We start from the raw sequence: 14,077 nt of genomic DNA, 5'->3' as shown, positions 1-14,077 counted from the left end.
ACTTAAAAACTTCCAGAGGTCAACCATTATCTAGGTTGTGCAAGACCATTCATTTGAAAAAATGTACATGGGAAGGCAGTGGCATCGTGGTATTGTCTCTGCACTAGCATTCTAGGGTAATGCTCTGAGGTCCCAGGTTCAAATACTGCCATGGCAGATGGTGAAATTTGAATTCAATATAAATCTGAAATTAAAAGTCTAATGAAAACCACAAAACCATTGTCAATTGCTGCCAAAACTCACCTGGTCCACTAATATCCTTTAAAGGTATCTAAAGGGATCCTTTAAGGAAACTGTCATCCTTGCCTACACGTGACTCCAGATCTACAGCAATGTGGTTGATTCTTACCCGCCCCTTCAAGGGTAATTAGAAATGGGCAATAAATGCTGGTGCAGCCAGTGATGTCCACATAAGATTTCACAACATAAATAACTTCTCAATAAATTCACTAAACTGTATTTTAATAATTGTTGAAAAAATAAGTTTTGTCAAAGCTTTTTATCTTGTACACATCAGGAAGTCGCAAGAATACCAAGGTCAGGGGAACAACCACTTTATATTGTATGAAAAGGTGGTACTGATCAATTGGCAAGTGGACTCTGATTGGCAAAGGTGCTGCAATGGATAACGTGACTGACAGTTAACTGCTGAGCATTGTTCGACATTTTAAACCAGGCAGCTTGACTGATTGGTCAAAATATTACCCTGTGAAATGAATCAGAAAATTGCTATCTATTTTGTTTAGCCTAAACAGGCGCAGTGTGCGTACATGTTTTGTCTGAATTAACATATGTAGCTTTCAGTAGACACAAATGTGCCAAACTTCGAGCCCAACTAACAATCTTAAATGGGTTGTCAGGATAATGTTTAACACACTGAGGATTATTTAGCAAAGTTTGTCTATGAATGCGTACAAGGCTGTCACCTTTATTCCTGAAAAGTACCCAGTCTAAGATTACTCTGCAGATGCTTGGTATCTCAAAAGATTTGAGCAATGGATGAAGCAAGCTTTTTCATATTGCTACCATGCAGTAGCAACACAACTGATATTCGCCATTAACAAGCTGCTGCCATCAAACCAAAGACAGCCTACAAATGAATAAGATGGGATATGAACTGCAGTGCGAGTGTGATACTGGGTACGTAGGCCGTAAATCCCAACGACCGTATCATATCCAACAGCATGTCTCTTCTGCTCTTTGCAACTGGCAAATTGCAGACCGTACTCAACCAGCCTTTGTTTGCAAATTACAAGACACAATGTCTAAAATTGGATGGGATTTTGCAATTGGACAACTTTTGATAAATAATCCTCCTCAGTATGCTAAAACCTATGCTGGCAACCAATTTATTATCATCAGTTGGCTTTGTCATGTGGCACATCTGCGTGTATTGGAGACAATATATACTGATACATAGGGCCATGTTCTTTGCAGACAGAAAAAATACATACATTCATTGTGGTTACTGCAGATAAACAAATAAATGATAGCCATTTATTGATTCATTCCACAGAGCAAAGCCTTGACCAAGGGGTGCCAAGCTGCCTGGTTTAAATGTCAAACAATGATTAGCAGTTGTCAGTCAACATCAACTGCTGCATTCTCCATGACAATGCCTCTTCCAGAGTCCACCTGCCAACCAATCAGCACCCTTTCCTCAGGCATAATGAATTTGTTTATTGTCCTGAATTAGAATCAGGAGAATTTGTTTATTGTCCTGAATTCGCAATCTTGTAACTGTCCTGATGAGCACAAGACAAAAAGATTTGACAGAATTTTTTTCCAGCAATACTCAAGTTCTGTAATACCAAACTACTATTTAATAATAGTAACTTTCAGGGCAGCTTATCTGTGCACTAATTAAGCAACACTTGAGCAGTCGGATGTAAATCTGCATCCCCATTTACGATGATATAAGACAGATAAGTTGAGAAAACAGGGAAGAGTTCTCTTTAGAGCCTTTCTGGATATCTCTTGGCAACCAGTTCGTGTCTCAGAGCAAGCTGCCTGTCAGATGTTAAGGTTGAACTCCAATGTGATGAAAGCAGATGAAAATGAGGTGTTAAGACCCTGACAGGTCTTTCAGTGACACATTCCCCTCCAGACCAAAGTAGAACCAAATCAGGAAATCCATTAAAAGTGCCATTTTTATAATTACCAACATACACCTTGCATTTCCTTGTGGCTGGATCATTCTTGCAGCTAATCGGTTAATATAAACAATTCTGTTAAAAGCTAACAGGCAACAGCTCACCTGTGGAGGTTTTCCAGAAGACTTTTCTGCTTCTTCTTCTTCTATTGCAGGGTTATCCCTGGAACAAAGCAAGCAAAATCTGGTAACAAAATTAGACCAATTGCACGAAATGGGGATTTTAGCCACATGAAGTCTCATTATCTAGAATCTCTGAAATGAGAGATTTAAAAATGAGTATTGCTGAAAAAAAGACATCTTGTTGAAGCTTTCTGTCTTGCACTCATCAGGACAATCGCAAGAATACCAATGTCAGGGGAAGCAATAACTTTGTACAGTATGACAGTGTGCTGATTGAACGACAATTGGACTCGAATCAGTTGATGCACTGCCGTAAATCATACAGCTGTAGATGTTGATTGACAGTTCACTGACAAAGTGTATATGTTCTTTCTATATATAAGCTTCCAGTACAAGCAAATGTAGTACACTGCGAACCCAACTAACAATCTATGTCAGCATATTTTCAGCATGCAGAGGAATATTTAGCAAATGGCACCAAAATAGCAACTCTAGTTTTGTGTCAGCCATTTTGCAAGCATAAGCTAGTGGATATGGTCTGTACTTTACCAGCTGCAAACAGCAGAAGGGCTATGTTATTGGAAACAGTCTTTGAGATGTATGGCCTACATATCTAGCATCATATTTCCACTGATACTTGTATATAAAGATTACTCATTTGTGTAATAGGCAGAATGCCTTTTTGGCTTGACTTCATCACCCAGTTAGCAGTGAGTACCACTCAGGTTGCTACTGCATAGCAACAGCGTGAATCAGCAGATCAAGCAATGCTTGGCATTTAACTTATCAGTTGCCATTGATGGTGCCCCTACCAAAGTCCACATACACATATCTTAAAACCTGTTTTATATTCCAATATTTTCTTCACTAAGATAAAACCCAAAGCTCAAGATGAATGTGGTAAGCTTAGATAAAATATCAATTTTAAAATTATTGAACAGCTAAAAGGCATTGAGTAGTTGAGGCAAATAGCATGGACGAGAGCGCCAGGGACTTGAGTTCAATTTCTGGCTTGGGTCACAGTCTGTGCAGAGTCTGCATATTCTCTCCAAGCCTGCATGGATTAGCCTCTGGGTGTCTGGCCTTTTCTCACAGTCCGAAAGATGTGCTGGTTAGGTGCCTCAGTGTATCCGTGCAGGCGCCTGAATGTAGAGACTCAGGGATTTTCACAGTAATTTCACTGCAGTGTTAATGTAAGCCTACTTGTGACACTTGGGCAATGGTTTGTGACAGGATTGCAAATTCTAACATTGAGTAGAAGTGGAGATCTTATTAGACTGAGGCAAAGCAGAAATCTTGTTAAGACTGTCAGTTCTGGTAAACTCCTGGGCTGCAGTACAAATTTATTGCTACAATTAATATCTCACACAGCTCTACCCACACAATCTTAACAAATTGCAGCAAATTTCTCTAAAATAACCCAAGAAAGGACCATGATTTGATCAAAACTCTTGACATATTCTTCTTCACTCAAAGTGGGATTACTCAAAATAAAACAGCATTTGAAATATTCATTGTTTATGCAATTACATTAGACAAAACAAAGCTTGGGCATTAATGAATTCTGTTAACATATAAACTGAATGGGGTAGTGACAGCAAGTTAAAATGATCTACTTACGAACTGCCCTCCTGAGATTGTGTATACTGGGAAAACAAGTGAGAATCCTGAGATGCATCCAAGTTATTGTACATTGCAGGAATATCAGTCCTGTTTTGGGGGAAAATAAATTTTAAAATGAACAAGTCCTTTTAAATGATCACATTGAGAAGGTGGATAAATTACACTGTTCAAAGTTTGTCACAAAAAACTGTTTAAATACTTAATGTACTTGTTCTACAGTAATCAAATTGCATTCTTAAAGCATTTTATAAATTTATTTGTTAGTGTCACAAATAGATTTACATTAACACTACAATGAAGTTACTGTGAAAATCCCTGAGTCACCACACTCCAATGCCTGTTAGGCTACACTGAGGAAGAATTTAGCATGGCCGGTGCACCTAACCATCATGTCTCTTGGACTGTGGAGGAAACTGGGGCACCCAGAGGAAACCCATACAAGAGCATGTGCAGATTCAGCACGGACAGTGAACCAAGCCTGGAACTGAACTCAGTTCTCTGGCAATGTGAGACAGTAGTGCTCACCACTGTGCCACTGAATGTCAAAATCCCCAGTTGGTCAAACAATAGATAAAAATTCTTAGTACAAAAAAAATTAAAGTAAATATGACATCCATCTTCATACCGATAACGTCAGGATCAGAGGTGAACACAGATGCAGTTGCAGACCAACAGGACATGTTCTCCCCACTTCATTCCGATCAGCTTACTTGCACGTACAGGTGTGTTGCAAAACCATTTCTCACCTAACACTCTCTCAAAGTCCAAAGGGGATGAAGATTTTGTGTATCCCCTTTGTACATCAAATTTTCCTCTGAAGTCCTTGAGAAATAAGTACATCTCCCTAGACAATTATCACACTTGTTTCTTCAACTACCTTTTTGTCTGCAACACCTCTTTCTGATGCTCTGTCAATATCCGCTCCTTAGGTTCAGGTGGTATAAACACAAAATCAATCGATTTCTCCTCCTCTAGAAGTAGCTCTCGTCGAGGCATTTTCGGGGAAGAAAAATCTAGCTTCAACTGAAAAAGAGAGAGCAAGAGGAGTGGAAAAAAATATTTTGTGTTATCCAAACCTTAAATATATAGCAGAAAGCCATAAAAGTTCACAACAAGTGCAGTGTTAACAAACCTGCTCTAAATACATTCTTACTGCAAAACTCAAATTCTAAATCATAAACTTTTGTTTTAATTAAAGAACTTTGGCATCCAAGTTCAACAATACAAGACACCTTTATATCAATGCTAAATTACTGAATTAAGCTTCACACCTATTTATTAAGCTTGCAATAACTCTCCATAGAGATATTCACAGAAAACAACATTTGACACGGGACAGTAGGATCTTAACTGTTAAATACTAAAATTTTTACAACTCTGAAGATGTACTTTCACATGCTCACACCTGTGTGATGTTAGAAAACAAAAACAGAAAATGCTGGAGAAACTCAGCAGGTCAGACAGCATCTGTAAAGAAAGAATAGAGCCAATGTTTTGACTCAGGATGACCCTTCGTCAGATTTGATGTTACCAACGTTCTGAAATCACTGTCACTATTTTATACACCTAGCTTCATTGACATAATTAAGAAAGCCCACCAATGCCTCTATTTTCTCAGAAGACTAATTTGGCAGGTCAGCTATGACTCTCACCAACTTTTACAGATGCACCATGGAAAGCATTCTTTCTGATTGTATCACAGCTTGGTATGGCTCCTGCTCTGCCGAAGACCACAAGAAAGTACAAAAGGTTGTGAATGTAGCCCAGTCATCACGCAAACCAGCCTCCCATCCATTGACTGTCTACAATTCCCACTGTCTCAGCAAAGTAGCCAGCATAATTAAGGACCCCATGCACCTCGGACATTCTCTCTTCCACCTTCTTCCTTTGGGAAAAAGATACAAAAGTCTGAGGTCACATACCAACCGACTCAAGAACAGCTTCTTCTATGCTGCTGTCAGACATTTGAATGGACCTATCTTACATTAAGTTGGTCTTTCTCTACACCCTAACTATGACTGTAACATTACATTCTGCACTCTCTTGTTTTCTTCTCTATGAACAGTATGTTTTGTCTGTAGAGCACGCAAGAAGCTATACTTTTCGCTATGTTAGATATGTGACAATAATAAATCGAATCAAAAAATCAAATGCAGAACATTTGTACTCAACTTACTTTTGCTGGAGTCTGATGCAAACTCTTCTCTTTTAGCTCTTCAGCTCTAGCAAGTAACGATTCTCTTTTTCCAACTGAATTAACTTGCACGCCACTGATTTTAGTATCTAACTGGGAATTTTCTGACTGTAATAAAGAATACATAAAAAGCATACAGGTGCAGCCAATCACAGGATATTTAGTAGTCAACACATGTATTCTTTACTTACAAAGAATCAAGGGGGTAACAGAGGGGTTAGGGTGGGTTCAGCTCTTGGGAATGGGTAGCTCAGAAAACTGAAAAATATTGCCATGTCTTTTCCAGGTTAAGATGCCTTATCATAACACCCCATTAAATAGCCACTTTCAAAGTGTTGTACTGTTTAAATTTCAGCCTAAAAAGGCGGAAAATAATGATTAGGCCACTGGGATGTGCTCACAACTAATATCTTCAAAATCCAAAAAAAGCATGAACAGCATTTCAGATTGGCAAAATAAAATGCAATTAAAAATGGTTTACTCTAGGAATGTGGATCCCACTAACAAAGCTTCTTAACCATTCCTAGCTTCCCAGAAAAGGTGACAGTGGGCTTCATTCTTGAACCAATGCAGTCTTTATGGTGAAGGTGCTTAAAAATGGTTGTTAATGATTTCGATACAAGTAAGCAGGTTGCTAAGTTACTTCAGAAAGCAGTGAAGAGTCATAGTGGCATTGTCAAATATAGATCAGTCCACATAGCAGGATTCCTGACCTAAAAATAATATTCGTAAAGTAGTTATGTTCATATAACAGAAAGATTCATGGTCACTTTTACTGACATCAGCATCATTTATTTAAAAAATAAATTTAATTTGCCAAATGCCGTGCTGACAATTGAATAAATATTCTCTGATTACTAATCTAACAACAACTACATGATTCTGCCACTGCTCTTTTGTTGAAAGTGTAGAGCGATAAACGCCATTACTTTCTCAGAAAACTAAGTCAATTTGGCATGTCAGCTCGACTCTCACCAACTTTTACACATGCACCATAGAAAGCATCCTTTCTGGTTGTATCACAGTTTAGGATGGCTCCTGCTCAGTCCAAAACCGCAAGGAACTACAAAAGATCGCGAACATAGCCCAATCATCACGCAAATCAGCCTCCCATCCACTGACTTTGTTTACATTTCCCATTGCCTCAGCAAAGCAGCCTGCATTAACAAGGACCATATGCATCCTGGACATTCTCTCTTCAACCTTCTTCCATCAGGAAAAAGATACAAAAGTCTGAGGTCACGTACCAACCAACTCAAGAACAGTTTCTTCCCTGCTATCATCAGATTGTTGAATGGATCTACCTCACACTAAGTTGAACTTTCTTTCCCCCCCAGTATGACTGTAACACTGCATTCTGCACTCTCTCCTCTCCTTCTCTATGAAAAGTATGCTTTGTCTGTAAAGTGCACCAAAAACAATACTTTTCACTGTGCGTTAATACACATGACAATAATAAATCAAATCAAATATTTTGCTCTTTGTAAAATTTGAAAAGTAAGCAGTATAATGCTTTGATGGCTAGGAATGTTATAATTTGTTCTCATAGCTAATGACGAAACATTCTCAGATAGATCTGAAATACTAAAGTTTTACCATAGGGCATTCAAATCTTATGAGTCTAAAATATTCATTTTGGATCCTTGCCTCAGCGCATGCTAGCATGTTGTCAGAGCAGAAAACTCAAAAGAATACTTTAACAACTTACCAAATCAGAGTAAGGCCCACTTGACTCTTCAACCAACTCTAATGCCTCAAAGCCAGGCAATATTATGGGTGTTTTCTGCTTGACCTGACTTAATACTGGCCTACAGCAAAGCAAAAGCTCAACATGTCACATAAGCTTTAAAACACTTTGAGAGAAAGCCTATCAAACAACTATAACGCATTACGAATTCAGAAGGAATATCATATTAAATGTTAAACAGTGTTGAAATTTGAAGTCAAAAATCACACTATTAAGAAAGTTAAAAACCAGTAATCCTTTGATTTTTAAATAAACACAGCAATTGTCTTTAAACAGTCAGGGCAATGCATCCTATACCATAAACCCCGTTTACGCTGCCCCATTTTAAACTGTTCCACTTTAATGATCGTCATCTAACAGGGCTGGTATTCACGTACAACACTGGAAGTGCTGGTTTAATGCATTTCACTCTGGGTCTGACTTGGGATCCCATGACATGATTGGTGCCATTTTGAAGTGAACCATCCCTTGGTGTCAACCCTTCCTAAAGCTGATTCTCGAGGATATGGCTTGCCCGGAATCTGAAGCTGTGCTCACTCTAAAGATGCCCTTCATCTCCTAAGTGGGAGAGGGAAGTGACAAGAAGGTGGTAAGCAGCAAGTAGGAGGTAAGCAAAAAGAATGACCATATTACATTTTTTAAAAAATTATTTAATTTTAAATGTTATACCAATGTAATGTACTTCAACTTACAGGCTATTTTCATTTTATTCTGAGGGCCAATGTCCTACAACTACAGCTTTGACATCGGTTGTAATGGGAAAAAATCTTCCATTTAAATTTGTTTCAATTAAATTGCATTTTCCAGGAATCCAATTATAATGCTAAGCGTGGACTCAGTGTAGTTATCTGGGCTGCACGGTGGCATAGTGGTTACCACAGCTGCCTTACAGCTCTAGGGACCTGGGTTTGATTCCTGACTTGGTCAGTGTGGAATTTCACATTCTTTTCATGTCTACATGGGTTTCCTCCAGTTGCCTCCCAAAGATGTGCAGGTTAAGTTGACTGGCCATGCTAAATTTCCCCTTGGTGTCCCAGAATGTGTAGATTAGGATTAGCAGGGTAAATGTGTGGGGATAGGGCCTGTGGTGGGATTGTTGTTGATACAGACTCAATGGGCAGAATGGCCTCCTTCTGCACTGTAGGGTTTCTATGATCTAGGAGAATAAATAACCGAAGGAATATACACTAAAGTCTGGCCAATCGATGCCATGAAACAGTTTAAAAATAAATTTAAGCAAATCTCGATCAGAACGGTAAGCGGTTTGACAGATCCAATTTATACCATTATATCCAAAACATGTTTAGAACAAAGTTACACCCACTTCATTTGTTGTGGATAGTTTAGCGCCGTACTATTGGCAAACGTAGCATTCCAAAACTGTGTGGTCTGGTTCCTGATTTGTCGGTTCTTGTGTAGGAAAGTGATGCTGAGCAGTGACGACAGTTGTTCCAGCAAGTCGCTGTCATAGGATGATGTGTAACGGGATTGTAAGCAAAGAAGAATATCCGCGTATAGCTTCTCCAGCTGCAGGGAACAGCAACAAGTGGATCACAAAACCAGTCAGGCATTTGATATTTTGAACACTATGCAAATGGTTTAATGAAAACTGCCACCTTCTTGTTTGAAGAGTGCCAGTTCAAACCCAACAGGTCGAGAACACACAATTCCCATTACGAACATTATTCCACCTCCAATATACTAGTACATACAGTGGACAGGGAGAAACATGAGAGATACAACTCCCTATTTTACATTCTGATAGTTTCTGATTATAATCTTGGAAATACATTATATAAACCAAATAGAGCCATGTACATATTATCCCTAGCATGGAGATGTAATTTTAAAAAAATCTTTGCAGTACATAAAATTGTCACAAAAAATAATCAGCAGGATGCAATTTGTCAGTGCCATGATTGGATTCGAGTTTATACCAGAAATCACCTCAAAAGCATCATCAACTAACAGTCTACAATCCTTGTGCATTGTGAAATAAGCATCAAAGGCCTAATAAATAGCAAGGGCTGGGAGTGCACTGGACGATGCAGTTGAAAAAGGTAAGATTTTGAGGAAGGTTTTGAAGAGTTGATAGATGTGGCAAGAACAACGCTAAAAGATTTATAGGAAAGCTTTAGCAAGGATGACATGTAATTGGATGTGAACAATATAACTGAAGGGGAAGCAGTCAGAAATGAACTTTGAATTTCAAAATGAAATACAACAAATGTTTCAAACTTTCTAATTCAACCCAGTTAGAGAATGGAATCCAGCATTCGGATGTAGAGTTGTTTATGGGAGCTGAACAGGCTAGATTCAGGGCTGCTAACGTGAAGTCGAAGAAAGTACTGTCACTATAACTTGATGACAAGAAAAACAAGCCAGACAGCATATAAACCAATTGTAAAGTTCAGGACAGTGTAGCATCACAGTTGGGTAAGTATTAAGAATGTCAAAGTTGGTGACATTACTTCTGAGGGTGGGGAAAAATAAAGTAATTCCACGCAGTCATTATACTGCCAGTCCATCTCCCCCATACAAGAGTATGACCAGTCTATCTGATCAAGTATCTTTTAGTGTTCTCAGCCAGAAATTGACACAAGGGGCCCTATTTGACCATTTTGCTTCTAAGTGATGGGTGGACTTGAAGCTGGGAGTGTTTTAGATTCAGCTTTTAAACCCGTTCTCAGATGCCCCCATACACACTCTGCCTGCAAAAATATCAGTGATTCCAAATCGCACTGCACAAGCCTGTGCTGGGGCTTAACACGCCCGGAACCCTGCAGCTCCAACTGGTGCCTCCAATTGCATATGCACAGAAAAAAAATTGATACAAAAGTGCTCCCCTGCCACATCCCTCCCAGGCTGGATAATGCCTCCCCCTGGCCCCCAGAGATACTGCCCCACCTCCACATTACTGACATCCCCTTGTCCCCCACCCTCCAGCCAGCCAGACCTATCACGGGCCCCTCCCCCTACCAACCTCAGACAGAATGGCAATGGACCCCCCCCTTTCCCCCCACTGATCTCAGGCAGCGTGGCAGCGGATACCCCTCCAAATCTCAAGCAAACAGCCATCAGACACTCGGCACCTACTCCTCACTAACTGCAGCGCCCGATTCGGACCTAAATGGAGCACGTTTGTTTCGCGCCAATTCTGGAAGGGCAAATGCGGTGGTAAAGGGGCAAGTGCCAATAAAGTTGATGTGCAGTCCATTAAGTCAACTCAAATGCACTTAAATGACCATTGCACTCGTTTTGGGTGTGGTTCCAATTGCGGCCATTTTTGAGCATCGGTAAAAGGGAACCAGCGCGGAAGCAGGAATGGATCGCGCTACTCGTCCGACTTTACCAGGTTTCCACACTCAAAATGGGCACGACATGGTGGCAAAATCGGGCCCATGGTTTTATCAGAGGATGGAAAAGGAAAAAGTATAAAACAAAACAGCAAGTATTACATAATTAATAAGTTTACCTTGTTGCACAGATGAGTGGTGTACACCTTTGAAGTCCCATTCACTGGGCTAAAGAAAGACAAATATAAATAGAGAGAATTGAAATGCAGTGGCATATACAACAGTGACAATAAAATATGGTACTGGCCAACCACTGAAATTAAACACCTTCCATTATAATAAACATCATTATGCAACCACGTAAAAAGGACACAGCAATAAATGCAGAACTACTCAGAGGTAAAAAGTACTCGCGTGGGCAGCATCGGTCTGAGCTCAGGGTGCTTGACCACTTCAGAACATCCATCCCATTTCAAACAAGAAACAACCTTTGGTCCACTCTGTTTTCACGCTCATCACCCATAATTTATTTTGTCCCCTTCCCCTTTAAACCATCTGCCCAGTTTGCTCTTAAAATATTGACAGACTTTATTTCAAGCACAAACTCCAAAGGTGCATTCCACAATCTGCACCCTCAGTGTAAAGCAGCTTCTTCTGTGGTTTGTCTTAAATCTGTAAGATTAATTTTGTATCGATACCCCTCGTTCTACACCTCAGTCACAAAAAGGTCTTTTTTCTGCCCCATTTATTCACGTTAATTTTAAGCAGTTATTTCAAATCGTCATAATTTCCTGTTCACACAAAAATGTCCCAATTCTTGATGCCTGTGTATTTCTTCATAGCACCTTATTTCTTTCATAATGTGCAATCCAAAACTACATAGTATTATAACACTTCATATATTTACAAGTGAAGCTCAATCTTTAAATGCTATACCTCTTGCCATAAATCATATTTTATTAGTTTGTAAACAAAAATTTAGCACTTCCAATGCTGCTCTTGCTGTCATGTCACAAGAATCCCCAAATTCTTCTGTTCATCAACATTACCCATCTTCCCTTAGTGTCAAAATAAGTCTACACATATTCACTACATTTCATTTGATACTTCCTTCCTCACACCATTAATAGCTCCATGCAGATCTCTTTCATCCTCAATAATTAATCACAATGCTTTTTTATTGTCCTTAGGCAACAATAGGTTAATAGTAAAATAGCTACTGCACTCTCAACTCAATGTTTTTCTTCTCTTAGCAGTTTTAAAGTAAAATTTGTTATCTTCCTATAATCGTACACCATTTAATCTCCTCTCAGTCTGTGTGGTAATTTACCACAAGGCTTTTAGAAGGTTCATGTATAGCTCTACAATGTTTCCACCTTATCTGTTATCTCTTGAACTTTACTAACTTTGTGGGCTGCTCATAGTTATTTTATCTTCAACAAAACTTTTATCTTTAATTGAAGATTCCAAAATTTACTCCACCACACCCATGCAATTATCCAGGTTAGCTTGACTTTCTTCTGTTATACAATGCTTGTGGTATGCATCATAGAACTTATTGCAGATTCTTGAATCAAAGAAAATGACAGCTTTTCCAATCAGAGAAACTCCCAAAAATACAAAACCATCTAACTGAACTGAACAAATGAGTAATTAATCTCTAATTCACCTTGGTTAGGTTTTGTGGCAAAACAGATAAGATTACACACAGTTGCACCTTAGCAGCAGATAAATACATAGCACATTAAGTGCTATAAGAGCTACTGAGCACTGATTTGCTGTGAGAAATGACACTATCTTTTGCTATCTCATTGAACAGATAAGCAGAACTGTAAAGCACAAAATGATAACACATACTTTGAAGTCCTTTCATAGAAGGTTGATATGGAGCCTGTCAAGTTTGTTAAAACTGCTTGAATTGCCGAAGCCAGAGACAAGTGATTGAAGATACTGGACAGGATGGCAACAATGCCAACTCCAATGGATACCATTCCTGCTGTTGGCATTTCAAGTTGTGATTCTTTGGAACTTAGTTCATGAAAAGCGTCTGTGATTTTCACTAAAAGTTTAAGCAGTGAAGTTAGATTTCCTAGAGGTTCCTGTCTTTTTGTTAGCCAGTGGGTAGGGGTATGGGGTGCTGGAGAAGGGAAAAAAAATGGAAAGGCTGAGTTATTCGTGTTCACAATAATTGCAAATAATAGAAGTAAGCCTTCTCAACATTTAGATATTTGAAAACATTTTCTGTGAATCTTTCTAACAAAGCAGGTTAATGTTAGCCGGAGGAAATAGATTGTCAATCAAAAAGACATTGCATTACGTAGAGAATCAATGCCCAACAATATTGTCTTAAACAATTTTAGAACTTTTACAATTTAAAAGAATATAAGTCTATATTAACCATTTACTATCCAGTAAAAGGCAGCATCTTGCTCTGAAGCTATGCTAGCTAGGATCTGGGTTGTGACTACCTAAACACTGTCTGGATTCAATGGGCAGGGAAAAAAGGACAGCATGCTAATCCATTCTAGCAATGTCAAATTAAATACAGTGCTTTGTTCTGACATTATGATTCTCAGCCACTAACTGTCCTGGAAGCAATGAGCAAATCACTTCAGATTTCATGACAATTTCCAATAAATTGTCAAGTTTAAAAAATGGAAAGCAAACAAGACTGGTCATCAGAATTCTCAGCAACGATTTAATTGTCTTCTCTTGGTGAGAAGACCGTTCAAAAAAATTATAAATAGCCAAAACAGGAGTTTTGATTTACTGCTGCTTCTAGCCCCTCAAGTTTTATTTGGATCAGATGGATAAGTAAATAATTTATTGCCCCATAGTCGGTAGGAATAAAGTAAATCGGTGGTTAAAAATTGCTTAGGTAACATCTAACATTTAAAGCTACTAAGCTGCAATTTTTTCAGCTTGCAATGAATATTTAAGCT

The 14,077-nt window shown here is 38.8% G+C and overlaps 1 protein-coding gene across 1 annotated transcript in view; it reads right to left on the bottom strand.

Moving 5' to 3' along the window:
• Positions 1-14,077, bottom strand: part of rif1 (replication timing regulatory factor 1) — a 79,488-nt gene that overhangs the window by 15,257 nt on the left and 50,154 nt on the right. The window contains exons 22-29 of the mRNA XM_080199412.1: positions 12,993-13,272; positions 11,315-11,363; positions 9,164-9,366; positions 7,801-7,900; positions 6,075-6,200; positions 4,776-4,921; positions 3,896-3,985; positions 2,258-2,315 (exon numbers count right to left, since the gene is read on the bottom strand). Of these exons, the coding sequence (XP_080055538.1) occupies positions 2,258-2,315; positions 3,896-3,985; positions 4,776-4,921; positions 6,075-6,200; positions 7,801-7,900; positions 9,164-9,366; positions 11,315-11,363; positions 12,993-13,272 (1,052 nt within the window). The remainder of the gene's footprint in view (positions 1-2,257; positions 2,316-3,895; positions 3,986-4,775; positions 4,922-6,074; positions 6,201-7,800; positions 7,901-9,163; positions 9,367-11,314; positions 11,364-12,992; positions 13,273-14,077) is intronic.

This window comes from Carcharhinus amblyrhynchos, chromosome 11, assembly GCF_965287045.1.
Source record: "Carcharhinus amblyrhynchos chromosome 11, sCarAmb.v2.hapA, whole genome shotgun sequence".
NCBI lineage: Eukaryota > Metazoa > Chordata > Chondrichthyes > Carcharhiniformes > Carcharhinidae > Carcharhinus > Carcharhinus amblyrhynchos.
Note: the sequence above shows the minus strand (reverse complement) of the source record. Positions and strands in the feature narration are given on the sequence as shown.